This window comes from Triturus cristatus, chromosome 8, assembly GCF_964204655.1.
Source record: "Triturus cristatus chromosome 8, aTriCri1.1, whole genome shotgun sequence".
NCBI lineage: Eukaryota > Metazoa > Chordata > Amphibia > Caudata > Salamandridae > Triturus > Triturus cristatus.
Genome location: NC_140591.1, coordinates 150974526 through 150989032, shown reverse-complemented (window position 1 = coordinate 150989032; position 14507 = coordinate 150974526). Strand labels below are relative to the sequence as shown.

The 14507-nt window shown below is 48.7% G+C and overlaps 1 protein-coding gene across 3 annotated transcripts in view; it reads left to right on the top strand.

Annotated features, from left to right (window-relative positions):
* Positions 1–14507, top strand: part of ACP6 (acid phosphatase 6, lysophosphatidic) — a 107537-nt gene that overhangs the window by 85509 nt on the left and 7521 nt on the right. For all 3 annotated transcript variants that reach the window (XM_085621187.1, XM_085621188.1, XM_085621186.1), the window contains exon 10: positions 9721–9886. In XM_085621187.1, coding sequence (XP_085477313.1) covers positions 9721–9886 — 166 coding nt within the window. The remainder of the gene's footprint in view (positions 1–9720; positions 9887–14507) is intronic.

Genomic DNA, 14507 nt, shown 5'->3' with positions numbered 1-14507 from the left:
TGGACCTATGGGGAACGAAGTCAGATTGCACTGGGGATATGATGCGATCCAAGAGCAACACCAGCCTCCACGCAATCATTTTAGCAAGGATTTTATAGTCCAAATTCAAAAGTGATCTCCCCAGTTAGATGGGTCCTTGCCAGGTTTGGGCAGCAAGACCATTATTGCCTCATGGAGCTTTGCCAGGGCTTTATTATAGACCTCAGAGGGTACTGGGCAAGAATATCTTTATAATGTTTGTAAAATATGCCTGTAAAGCCATCGAGCCCTGGTGCTGTAGTACCATTTAAGGCATCTATAGCGCTGACAATTTCTTCCTTAGAAAATGGCTCTGCCAAAAAACTTCTAACCATACCATAGCGAACTCATTTAAGTAAGTCCTGCAGTCTTCAATGTCTTGCATTGCGCGTGTGGTATATACATTTGTGTAATATCTACGAATCTCATCCCTGATCTCAGCTGTGTCCGTGTGAATCTGCCTGTCGTCTGAGCAGATAGATGCAATGTAGGCCTTCCCCACGCATGGCCTCAACAGTTGCGCCAGTGTGCATCCCGTTCTGTCCCCTCCGCCATATCTCCTGGTGGTGGTATATTTCCCCAGAAAATGTGTTTCGCTGTCAGCGGCTTCCCTGAATTCCGTCAGCAACAGCAAGCAACTGCCCTGCTTAGCCGGGTCTGGGTCCTTGAGTTGTTCATTGTCCAAGTCCTTTAGACGGTCCTCTATGTGAACAATTGTACTCCTCAGTGATTTGAGTATCCCGGCATGCTTAGCAATGCATTCCCCCCTTATACACGCCTTGAATGCCTCCCACACAGTCGCCCATGTACTGACGGAGCCCACATTTAGGTCAAAGTATGTCACTATTGACTCCCGAATCTCTGCTGAGAATGCCGTATAGTTTTAAGCCTGTCCCGGGAACCACCACTGTCTTTCACCACCCTCTGGTCTGGGAAGTCCGATATGCATGATGACCGGTCAGAGTACGTTCTAGGCAAATGGGTCATAGACTGCAACCAGGGGGTCATTGTATGCGAGACCAGCCAGTAGTCCAGACGTGTCCCAAGTATCGTTGGGTGCCGAATAGTGAGTGTATGCAGCCTCGTGGGGAAATGCAAGCGCCATATGTCCACTAGACCGATAGTCACAAGTGTCACCTAGCACCCTACTAGCTCGTGGTTTCGTGGCGGGGGAATCTGCTGTGCTATCAGTTTCAGGCTGCAGAAGGTTAAAATCGCCCCCTAAGCAAATGTAGTCAGCTCCTAAGGGAAGCAACAGGGCATGCAAAGAGTGGAAAAAAATCAGGGTCATCCACATTCTGTGCATAAATACACATTAAAGCGATGTTATAACCCATAAGCTTCCCGGTTACCAAAGTGAAACACCTGCTCTATCAGTATGTGCGTTATATAGTTGAAAGGGCAGCCGTTTGTGTATAAGTATAGCAGTTCCCCTGGAATAAGTACTGTAGTTCGCGAAGTATGCGATGCACCCCCAGCTAAAGGCAAACGTTGTAGGGGCAGTAGGGGATAAATGTGTCTCCTGTAATAAAACAATGTCCTCCTTATGGCACTGTAAATAGTTTAACACATGTTTCCCCTTCCTGGTATTGTTCAAACTCTGCACATTCCATGTAAGAGACAGTGGAGAGCCTACCCGCTATCATCATAAGTGGTCAGAGCTACAAAGAACATGAATGTGTCAATATTAGCACGTAGAACGTCATGGCAAAACAAGTTGTGTCCGGAACAAATGATACCATATAACTAAAGAAACCCCTGCCCTCCCATCCACCCACCCATCCTCTCATTCTCGATCTAGGAGAAATCCCAAAGACCCATAGTGGTTCAAAGCAAATATCACTATTACCAAGTATAAACATAGCAAGAATGTGCGAATGCACAGGGGGAGGCAATGCCTCACCTTATCCCCGGAACCTTTAAACATGCAATTAAAAAAAAAAAAAAAAAGAGTTCAGTATAGCAAGAGCCCAGAGTCCAAAAGCTGAACTATCTTGAAGAGGAAGAAACAGGGGAAGAATGAAAACAAATACACTCAATACTTATCAATTTTCTGCAATGTTAAAGTTTTTCAGCTCGCTGAAAACCGTTCCATACTGGAGCCAGAATTCGGCATCGAGGGCGAACGTTCTGGCGTGGGCGATATCCTTGGCGGCCCAGCGTTTGCTCTGATTCTGATGAATTCTAGGGCCTCTGCTGGAGTTTAAAAATTCCTTGACCTGCCATCCACATCTACTTTGTCGCGCAGGGTACAGCATTCAGTATTTTAGTCCGGCCTTGCGTAGTGTGGCTTTGATCGGTGCAAATTTTTGGCGGGCCTCCTGAACCAACGTGGTGAAGTCTGGGTACAAGGAGATGGAAGAGCCCTGCCAGTGCAATGACCCACGTTCCCGTGCCATCCGCAATGCAGTGTCCCTATCTTTAAAGTTCAGACGCCGTTCCATGATAGGGCGAGGTGGATATCCCGGGTTAGGCCGTGGACCAAGGGATCTGTGCGCCCGTTCGACAACAAAGGTAGCAGTAAAGGACTCCCGACCAAATGAGTCAACTAGAAGGCTTTCAACAAACCCATCCAAGATCACGGACTCCTTGTCAGTGAAATTGCTCTTCCTCCCTCGCAGCTCCATCATTAAGTGAGGCCTTCCCCCGAGCCCCTGCACTCTCGAGTGTTGGTGTTCGAGGCCATCCTCCACCCGCAGGTTTCACCTACACCTCATCCCTGGTGGTCCAGTGGACCTCTGTCCATTCTCTCGCTCCGCTTTTTCTCTCCATTTTCACTTTTTTTTTCCCTCACTTCTATCTCCCCCCTTGACTCTCCTTCTGGGTTTCTCCTCCATTTTCTGTCGTTTTTTAACCTCATCTTAAGCTCCCCTTTTCACTCTCCTTCTGTGTGTTTCCTCCACTCTTTCTTGCACTTTTGCCTTATTTGCACTTTTCTCTCTTTTTGCCTTTTTCAGCCCGTTTTCCCTCGCCGCTGCTGCCCCCGCAGCCCCTCGTCCCCCAACCCCCCACCACGACCCGTGCGACCGGCCCAATCCAGCTCCCCTCCCCGCCTCCCAGCTGTCCAGCCCTCCCCGACCCCTACTTAATGCTGGCCGCTGCACACCACGCAGCGTCTGCGACGCCGGCGCGCCAAAGGCAAGTTGGTCTGCGCTCGTCCGCGACTCGACTGCGACCAGCGCCAGGAACCCTGGATCTCTGCAACGCCAACGCTACGACCCAGCGGCACTCCACGCTCTCAACCCAGGACGCAACAACAACTGCAAGCTAGCATCACCAGCCGACACCCACGGACCCTTCAGTTGTCACTGCTGCCGGCACACCCGCCCGCAAGAACACAACCGAACCGAAGACCCTGCAATGCATCCTCCTCATCGTCCGATCCCTCCACAAACACGCCACCGAAATGTGGAACCTCCTCGACAGCACCACCCCAGACGTAGCATTCTTTACCGAAACCTGGACCAACACCACCTTGGGACCGGCCATCGCCATTCCCCAAGGATACAAGATCTCCAGGAAGGACCGCCCCACCCGCCCTGGAGGAGGAATCTCCATCGTCCACAAATCCGCCTGAGCACATTCCCCGACTTGCCCACAGACCTGATGGAACACCTTCACTTCAAGATACCGGCCAGTAAATTTATCCAAACTATGGTGCTACACAGATCCTACTTCACCCCAAAGAGAATACATCACATGTTCCCTGAAGCTCAACACAACTGTCCACGATGTAAGATAGAAGACGTGGGCTTTCTCCACATGCTATGGGCTTGTCCTCACCTCTGTGTTTATTGTGAAAAGATCCTGAACGCACTCGGGGAGGTCACGCACCTCACAATCCATGACAACACTCTAGAATGCCTGCTGGGGCTCCGAAAGCGCTCTAGGGCCTTAAAGGTCCAATTAGGTTTCCTGGACCTCGCACTAATACTGGCCATAAGGGTGATCACCATGAGATGGAAGTCTCCTAGGTGTCCTCCATTACTCACATGGCAGGACGACGTGATTCGGTGGTGCAGTGCCGAAAGCACGGCACTTGGGCGGGAGGAAGCGCAAGGGTTTCGGAAACACCCCATCTCTCTGGAATGGGACATAATGCTGGAAAGTTTTAAACAGATAGATCTCCTACCTACACACATCACCCGACCCCATAGCTTACCCAGCTATACATGAAGTACACAAGCTGCAGGTCCTGTATAGGCCAATGTAAACTCCAACCGCACACCAGCAGCAGCTGGTTGACACGGATATCTCACCGAATGCACTGGGCTGAGAATCACACAAGACACGGCTGACCAGGAGGGAGGGCGGAGGGAGGGGGTGAGGGGGAGGGGTTTGTTATTGGAATTGTTTTTAAAACTATACAATGCAATCATTTCAAACATGACTATTGCATCTTATTTGCCTTCACCACTTGCATCATACTCGTACTGTCTATATTATGGTCTTTTGACATATGCAACCTGTACATGAGTCTGTGCAAAGTTGATACCTGCGCACGATTGAAAAACAAAAAACTAAAATACCATATTGTATTTGATATGATTCATTGCCACCTTTTTCTAGTACTCCAAGTTTGTTTTAAAAAAAAGATACTGGCCAGCCCTACCTCCACCCTCCGAGGAACCCTCATCTACCGACCCCCTGGACCCCGCAGACTTTTTGCCAACTCCATCATGGACATCATCTCCCCGCATGCCGTCGCGTCCATCAACTACACCCTACTGGGAGACCTCAACTTCCTCCTCGACAACCAACTGGACCCCAGCACCACATCCCTCCTGGACAACCTCCACAACATTGTACTCCGCCAGATCGTGACCGAACCCACGCACTCAGCAGGACACACCCTAGACCCCCTCTTCCCAACAGGAAACTCCATCACCTTCAGCCACACCACCGAACTCCCATGGACTGACCATCTATGCGTCCACTTCACCTTCAGAACACCCACCATCCACAGACACCAGCACCTGCTCCCATAAAGAAACTGGACCACAATCACCGACGACCAGCTAACTTCATCACTCAGCAACTCCGCCCCAACCATCGCGGAAAACGATGACCCCATCACCGCAGCCCGAACCCTGCACAGATACATCTCCGACAGCTCCAACACCAAGCCCTTCTCAAGAAAAACAACAACACCCACGCCTAGAAAGCTATATGGTTCACCACCGAACTTTGTGAGTCCAGACGCACTTGGCGCCGCCTCAAAGGCCTGGAGGAACACCAAATCCTCAGAAGCCCACAACAACTTCAGACCCGCCACCAACGGCCACCACCAACTCATCAGAAAAACGAGGAAAAAAGCGATTGAAGACAGAATCTCCACTCATGCACACAACAGCAAAGAACTCTTCAACATCATCAAGGAGTTCGCCCAACCCACCAGCGAGTCCACCAACATCCCTCCCTCACAAGACCTCTGCAACAAACGCAGCACCTTTTTTCCACCACAAAATCAAGAGCATCTACGACAACTTTGACGAAGACAACCAACACACTGATCCTTCACCAACCACCCACAACACCCTGAAGCCAGCGATCGATAACTGGACAGCCCTCACCACCGAAGACACACTGAAGACGATGAAGGCAATCCACTCCGGGGACCCCACCAACCCCATCCCCTGCCCCACCACATTTTCAACAGAGCCGCCGACACCATCGCATCCATGCTCTGCCACACCATCAACCCCTCCCTGGCAACTGCTTCGTTCCCTGACGACTGGAAACTCGCTGAGATGAACCCCCTCCTGAAGAAACCCTCGGCGTACCCCACCGACCTCACAAACTACAGACCCATCTCCCTGCTCCTGTTCCCAGGGAAAGTCATCGAGAAAGCCATCAACAGCCAACTCGCCACATTCATCGAAGAGCACAACATCCGTGACCCATCCCAATCCGGCTTCAGAAAAAAACACCGTACGGAATCCGCCCTCCTCGCCGCAACAGACTACATCAGTACCTTACTGGACAAAGGAGAAACAGCAGCCCTCAACCACCTCGACTTCTCAGCGGCGTTCGACACAGTCTCTCACTGCACCCTAATACGCAGACTCCATGATGCAGGGATCCAAGACAAGGACCTCGACTGGATCCGCTCCTTCCTCTCCGGCAGAACGCCGAGGGTCAGACTCCCCCTCCCCCCCCCTTACTCTTGGAACCTACAACTTCCCACAGGGGGTCCTCCATCAGCCCTACACTCTTCAACGTCTACATGGCTCCGCTCGCCCCCATCATCAGAACCTACGGACTCAACATTGTGTCATACGCAGACGACACCAAACTCCTCTCTTTCCAACGAACCCAACACCGCCGGACACAATTTTTGAGAAGGCATGGAAGCCGTTGCCGGATGGATGAAAAACAGCTGCATACAACTAAACACCAACAAAACGGAAGTACTCCTTACGGGTGAGTAGTCTCTCTTAAACACCTGATTGATTGATTAATCCAATCGTCCCGTATTCGTGGACTCGGGCACTCTCATAATACGAACATTGTTGCGTCTCCCCCTGGCTTCAAGGTCCTCCTTCTTTATGACACTATTCTTCAATAAGCCTTCCATCCTCTCCAGTCGTTTAGTAGCCTGGGCAGAGCCATCCTCCAAGTCCAAAATTCTACCCTAAGCTGTATGAAATCTCTTGTCGTGCTGATCTAGTCTGGCCTCCAATTTTGTCGAGCCGTTTGTCAAGTGTGTCAAAGCGAGTGTCCAGAGCTCGAAAGCCTGCCTTAAGTTCTGCCATGAGTGCCTCATTGCCCTGCACGTGTGGCTGCGGTGGGGCTGTAGCCTGATCTCCTCCCTCCACCATTGTGCTAGTCGTTAAATCAGATCCTCTGCCTGCCTTTTCAAAAGTGAGTTGCCGCTGTTTTGGATCTCCCTTGCCCATGGCAAGGGGCTGCAAGGAACAGTGTCGTAATGGACCTGGAACAGCCTGATCTTGTCGTCCTGCAATTGCCCCGTCAAGGATCAGACCGTTCCAAATACAGCGATCCAACAGATGCGCCTCCTGGTCTACCAGCCGTTGCTAGCAGAGACCACCTGGCTGTCTCCACCACAAGTCGGGGATCACTTCACTAAGCGCCTCCAAGTTTTTCCACGCTGATCAGTAATAGTGGAAGGGGTGCTGCGGCAAATGAGGCAGTGGTGTGTGCCAAGTCCAGCAGGTGGGGAGATGCTCCTCAGTCTGGCCCACTTGGTGTGTTTAAAGCCTCTATGTGGGGGATGCGATATGTCCTGGGCCACGGGAAAGATATGCAGGCTTACCCTCTGCCAAATCAGGGGAGCTTGTGATGTCCAGAAATGCCCCGTGGTGTCCGCAGCAGTAAGGTGCAACAAGCCCTCCACATGCGCCTCACTGCCGTTCCTCACTGTCCGGTCGCGGACGCGCCGAAGTCATGGGGAGTGCCACCCTCTGTTCCTGACGGAGCGCGAGCCGTAATTGAGGCCGTGGCTCGGCAACAGCACGCAGGCCACACCACGCACCTTGATGGCACAGCGGCTCCCGACCCTCTATTGGCAGCAGAGAGTTGTTGTTGCAGTCCGGGTGGCTTGCAGAGTTCAGTCGCACCGGCGCCACCCAGTCCAGAATCAACATGATCATTTCTTTTGAAGAGGCTGGAGGAGAGATGTCTCTTACCAGAATTTCCAGGGAAGGTCGTGGGAGGACATCAGTTGATGTGAATAAGTTGAATGTGGATATTGAAGATTAGTAAGGTGCTTACAAAGTAACTTGGATGGGATCAGTAAAGTAGTTGGTGAGGTCTTAGATGGCAATGATGATTTTGATTTGTTATGGCAGTACACAGAGACCAGAACTTCCTAAGTTCAGGGAGATTACATTTTAGAGGCATATAATTTGCTTAGCTCTATTTCTGCGATTTTATTTCTTCTGACATTCACATATTGAGTGAATGTTTTCTTTAAAAGCTAATTTTGGATAATTTAGAGTTTTGTGTTGGCTTGAAGAGTTTGGAAAAGTTTATAGGCATTCCAAACCACGTGTTATCTATTTTGTAGATATTTTCTTTTGTAGTTGTATCTTCCAGACTGTAAGCGCTTTTTTTGCAAATCATTTAGTTTGTTTTCATAGATACCTTCATTCTTGATTAAAGAATTCTCAAACAATGTTCCTTGGCTGTAGTAGTGTTTTTTCGATAGAGACAGGGTCAGATCTTCCACAAATGACTTCATGATGATATTCTGGTTTATGATGGAAGTAGAAAGATAGGTTTGCAACAAGTTGAGTAGCTTTAAAGGTATTTTCAAAGTTTCCAGGGGGAGTAAGTTTGGTGCTATATTGGAGTTGGAGGGTCAGAAAGGAAAACGTTATGAGATGCTGAATGGATCTATGACATTGATCAGGATTTTGCAGGTAACGAGTGATAATTAATGCAAATATTTTTCAATTTGATGAATGGAATCTGGGGACAATTGTTTAATATTTTATGTGAGGAACAATGTATGTTTTAATAAGAAAGCATAAGAGGTGCTTGCCATGCTGTAAGGTGACTCAGTGTTTTGTCAGAAGCTATTTAAAAGTAGAATTGCAGCACTAGAATAAAACTGAGGGTTATTAAATTATTGAACATTAAATTCAAGAATATTGTATCTCTTGAGATGTTGGCAGAAAAATACATATTGTGCAAGCTTAAGCAGATACTAAGCCCCTTCTAGTTTCTTGCTAGAAGGGGCTGGGATAGGGATAACTCGTCTTACAGTGTAAAACGTGGAACTGAATGACACTTGGAATAATGTTCTCTGTGAGGGTACAGCTTCAGCCCTGGATAGGTGCTGACTCATATTCAAAGGAGGGTGTTAGTTTCTTAGTCATAATTTAAGTGTATCGTATATTTAGTTTGTTGCACATTATCACAGGAGAATATCGTTTTCAGTGAGTGTATGATCTACCCCACACCGAAGTTAATGAATGTTGGGGTTCTGCTTTTGAAGGCAGCAAGGTTGCTCATTGAAATTCTCCTCAAAGAGTACAGCGAACAGCCAGCAGCAGCTATTAATCAGCCATATGGCTTTCCTCCTTTTCTAGATTGTTTGGCAGGTTTTTCCACAGCTCCTGGTCTCTTCCAGTGTGCTGTTCCAGCTTCAGTAAGTCTGTTTGGCCTTAGTAACAGTTTGTATTCAGTGTATTCTTACAGCAGTCCACATGAAGAGCTAAGGACATTGGTGTAAATGTACCAAAATTAATTTGTGTTCATCAGAAAGTTTGCAGCTTCCTGAAGTCATTCAGTTATGAGTGGACCTTCCACACATATGAAATTAATCTCCTATTCAAAGGAACGATCCGTAAATGCATGACTCTTAATGTTGCTATAGACGTTGATGGGAAACTCAAAACAGACAAGCGCAGAATGAAAGAGGGATAGGCACTGATTAACAAGGGGTAAGGTTGGAGATCAAACTGCAGGATCTGTTTAGAGTAGGTAAGGAACTTGACCAAGTAACTGAATCTGGTTGACTCGTATCTTCTTTCACACTTTGTTTCATTTTATTTTGGATCGAAATGCGTTCTGGTGTTTGGCTATTTTGTTGTCCCGTCTACAGTGGATGCAAGTAAAATAGTGCTTTGTGCATGAAAACATAATCTGATCAGTCTCCTTACAAATGTATTAACGAAGATGCAGGTGAAGAGTACTCGCAATCATGACAGCCATTTGTCTTTTCTATCCCTGTAGAAAACTGTTCCTCTATGCTGTCCATGATGTTACCATCATCCCCATTCTTATGGTCTTCGGAATTTTTGACAAAAAATGGCCTCCATATGCCTCCGACTTGACCCTGGAGTTGTACCAGCACAAGCGTTCGCAGGAGTGGTTTACACGGCTGTGTTACAATGGAGAGGTAAAGAACTAAGACGTTTCTCTTTTCTATTCAATGATACTCCATTTAACTGTTCATGGCATTTTCTGGCACAAACTGAAGTCTGTAAATTCCACTGTATATTGTCCGTTTACACAGCTGATTAAGATAGTTTTCAGTTTCTGTGTCTGTTTAAGGGCCTGTCAAGTTTATGTAATTGGCATGTTAAATGAAATTATTTGCTGATGTTATTCTGTTACTATTTTGCCAGGCTGTTGAAATGCCTGCAAGTCCTACTTCTCAGATGAAGCTATCATATCCTGTGGTTGGGGGGGGGGGGTGTCGGGGGCACAGCTGGTGCCCGCCCCCGATGTCGCTATTCCTTGGCGGGCTGCTCCAGCTGGGCCATTATTTTTGTGGGCCACGTCATTGATAACTCGAGAGCCCCAGAAGAGGGGCTCCCCCATGCAACATTTGGGGCCTAACTTTGAGTTGAGAGTCCCAGAGGAGGGGCTCCCATGTTCCTCATACCAGCCTGATTTCCTTTACACAGCTGCCCCGCAGGACAGTGGGCAGCTGCAACGACCTTGGGCATGTTTATGTGGAATGCCATGATGTTTTGGGGTTATGCCCTATGCTGAGATGATTCTGCCCAGATTAGGCACCTAGGCTCACATGTGTAGGCCCATAGTGATTTACATTCATGGTTAGCACCCCACCTGAATAAGGTTGCGCCTGCCTCATATTATGCTACGGTGTTCTAGTTTCAGGCCTGACTATGTGTTTATGCCTTATGATAATGTCTCATGCCTAAGGACATGTTGTGGTGCTATGCCCCGGATTATTGCCTAAAGAGAGGCCCCATGTACCTATGTTGGTGTTCATATGGTGCATAATATATGCCTGAGGTGTGCTTATTCTTTGATTCATGCTGGGGAGTTTATGCCTCATGCTAATGTTCATGCCTGACCTAATGCTTTTATGCTAATACGGTTATGCATAATGTTCTCTTGTTACCCTAAGGAGAAGCTGGAGATGAGGCCTTCGTGTTTTTCCTGCTATTAATGTTTTCATGCTACGATGCGTCATGTTTAGGCCTTATGCCTATTGCGAGGTCGCTAAGTGAATGATTCAGCCAGTAGCTACTGGCCGTTACCCATCTAAAGTTGACGGACTCTACCTTTATTCTCTACAGTTACAATTATCCTAACTGTACGAGCGATGGTTCTGGCAGCGGACTGATTGGCGCTGCCCTGTGTATCGTCCCCCTATGAATTATTGCCCGGTGCCGGCTGGCACAGTTCATCTGCACCTGTGATCCCCTTTTATTTTATAATACATATACTGTTTTTTACCTAAACTGGTGTGGTCTCTTTTTGTAGTGCGCCTGTGTGTGCTGCGTGGATGCTTTACACATTTGCTCCGGAGTTTGGCCCACCCGCTCTGCACCACGCTACCCTGTGTCTAACACTGTGGAAACATGGATGGAACAGGTTTTGAAATTAAGTGTGGGAGACAGGGGGTAGAGCCAATGTCTTGTGGCCCCCACAGTCAATAGCAGGCCATGCCTCCTGCTACATAAGAGACATCAATGAAACAAGCATTGCCATAGCTAATCTGTCTCGCCTTTGGGACCTTATAAGTGTTAGCCATGCAACAGTTGCATAACTAAACACTTATAAGGTCCCAAAAGCGAGACCTATTGGCTATGGCAATGCTTGTTTTAACTGCTGCAATCTATTGAAGCCTCACGGAGAACATCAAAGCGGCTGCGAAAGTGATCGCGATCACGATCAAACATCAAAGCGGCCGCGAAAGTGAAAGTAATCGCGGTAAAGCGCGACGCGCGTGCCCGCGCACATGCACTGTAGCTCTAGGCTGGCCTGGTAGCACTTTTTGGAGCCCTCACAAAATGTCTTGCCAGACCAGCGCATGCGCTGGGTCAGGCGAGACCTAAAAATACAGTGAAGAAGCTAGTGAGATCAACACAATTGTACGCTTACCTAAAAGCAAGTTACTTTGCGAACAACATATGGATCGGTCTGCTGATGTGGCAAGCTTATCTGAAATGTCTCTGGGAGACAATAGAGCACAGTTGTTGTCAGGTGGCTGTCTTCTCCCCCCGCCCTCCTCACTTCCTATCTAAACGGACTTCCCTGGTATTGAGATACGGGTACACAGCAGGCAGCAGCTGCGTGGCGTGCAGCTGGACGGTGGCAGCATGCGCCATGCGCTCTCTTTAATTGTATCTTCTTGACAGTGACGCGGTGATAATCTAAGTAGTGTCTAAGTAGTGTGGTAGCCACCGTTTGTGTTCATTTCATTAGTGCGTACACGCTTGCCTCACGCACACCTTGTGTCCACAGCGGTTGCGCAAATGACAAAAAAAAAGTGCTTACCCACTAATTAAAGGAGACCGTATAACGCTGCAAGTAAGCGATCCAGTACAGATGGGCGGTCCCAAAACGAGACAGGGCGGGAACAAGGAGGGACTAAGAAGCCTAATTTTCAATCGGCAGCCAGCATTTAGCATTGACGATGACGCCAGCCAATGAAAAAGATGGGCGGGGCTTCCACTCCACTTCTAAAAAATACCCTAATACAATATGCCTCTCAGAGCGAGCAGCGCATGCGCTGCAACGCTAGGCGAGACCTAAAAAGCCAGTGTAGGTAGATAGGAATGGATGGGTAGTGATTTTAGGGGAAAGTATATGGGAAGGAGAGAAAGAGGGAGACTGGTGGCCGGATTCACAAAGGGACTAACCCGTTGCGTGCGCGCGTTGGCCAACGGCCATCGCGAGCAATACCTCGGTAGTGCTGTGCATGTCCGTTGGCCGACGCGACCCTGCTCACTCAATAAAAACTCCCGCACCGCGGCGGAATTTGCGCCGCCGTTAGGGAGTTAAGTGTAGTAAAGTTACTTGTGCGAATGTCTGCAGTTGTGGCAGAATCGCCGCACTCCGCGTGGAAAATCTGCACAGTGCCCGAGAACAACAGGAACCAGGAAGAGAAATGGGGACACTGTTGAGCTCAGACCAGGCGCGCAACGCACATTGGGCTCAAAGGGCTTCAGCCACACCCCCCGTGTGTGTCTCCCCGGGCTGTTGACCGTCTTATTGCAGCCGCACGCCCGGGTACTTCACAGGTCTTTAAAAGACCATTTGCTTGTTCTCGAAGGCTGTGTTGTGGTTTCACCCCTTCTTAGAGCCCCTGCATCTCCATTCTGACTATCGCTGGATGAATTACCCCCTTCCCCACCCCCCAAATTTGGCTCTAGTGACGCCTCTGGATTAGACAAAAGTGAATGTGGTGAAGTGGGTCCCCGAGAGCTCGAGAGGGGGTGTACCAGCTGCAAGGTGCTAGGCATGACACGTGCGGGGAGTTAAAAAGAGAATCCGGGCATTGGACATCAGACTACTTACCGTCCAAGAGGCACTGTCGTTTCTTGTAGCTCACAGATGGAGTCCAACAAGTAGAAATTCCACTCTAAATAGCAGGTGTGCACTATGGGGCCCTGGGGTAAAGCCAGAGACCCGCCAGGGTCAGGGGTAGGCAGGGGGCTGCAGGAGCAGTCCGATAAGAGATCTATATTTGTTGTCGGTTATGGGTCTGCTTTCCACGTGTAACCAGGTGAGAAATCTATGGATGTGATGATTCAAGCCTGTGGTGTTACGCTTTCCACTGAGTTTCTGTCCACTGGACGTACACTTGTAGTTACTGCTCGGTTTTTAAGAGTGGCAAGCCCCGTTTGGGGTTTTCTGTCAGGTTTTGACGGCGGTATCTGCCGCTTTCCAGAATTTCGGGTCTCTGCATTTATCAGGCTTGCAGCTGGCGTGTCAATTTGCATTTCCTGCCCAAGCGTGTTTTTTCGATAATCTTCCTGAAACTCAACTAGGCGCTATCTAAAAAGCGACATCCAGCAGCTTGGCGTGGATGTGCCTGGAATGACTCAGTTTGGTGTGTTTCGCTGCATGAGGCTCTTCGCTTGCACCAGTGCCCAAGCTGACAACAGCTTCGACAGACGGACAGAGAACAGACAGGCAGGGTCTCCAGAGGTGGATCTTTCCAGCGGTGAAAGTCTATAATTTACAGCTCAGCGGATAGAGCGCCTACTTAACAAGACCTCCAGGGGTAATCTGAGGGTAGCAGGCTTGAAATGATAAATGTAGTATTTAACCCATAAGCTGAGAACCAATAACCAAGGGTATTCCTTAAGGATTGGGAAAGAGAGACCCAGAGCTTCTCCTGGTCACTAAAGTCAGCAACACATAGTGACGTCACAGTCAAGAAGATGGCTCAGTTGGGAAATGCATCTGCTGTAGAAAACTGCGGACTTGATCAGTACCAGGGAAATGGGAAAAAGTAACAACTGTAATTTACATGAACGAGAGACCAAGCGTAGATTATCCAGAAATTCCATGCGATACAGTAGCTCTGTACAGCTGCTGTCAGAAAAGCAAAGATCTCCGATTGTTATAAAAGTATAACTGTTTGCAGTTTATGCACGAAATATGAGTTGCGTCCGATCATTGAAGTGCTTCTACTCTGCTTGAGGCGCTGAACGGAATGCTGACTTGAGCTGTGGACCCAGAACACTCTAGTTCCAATCTCGGCGTTCCCACCTAAAGGGAATTATCCTGGGCAAAACCTCCTGTCTTCCTTC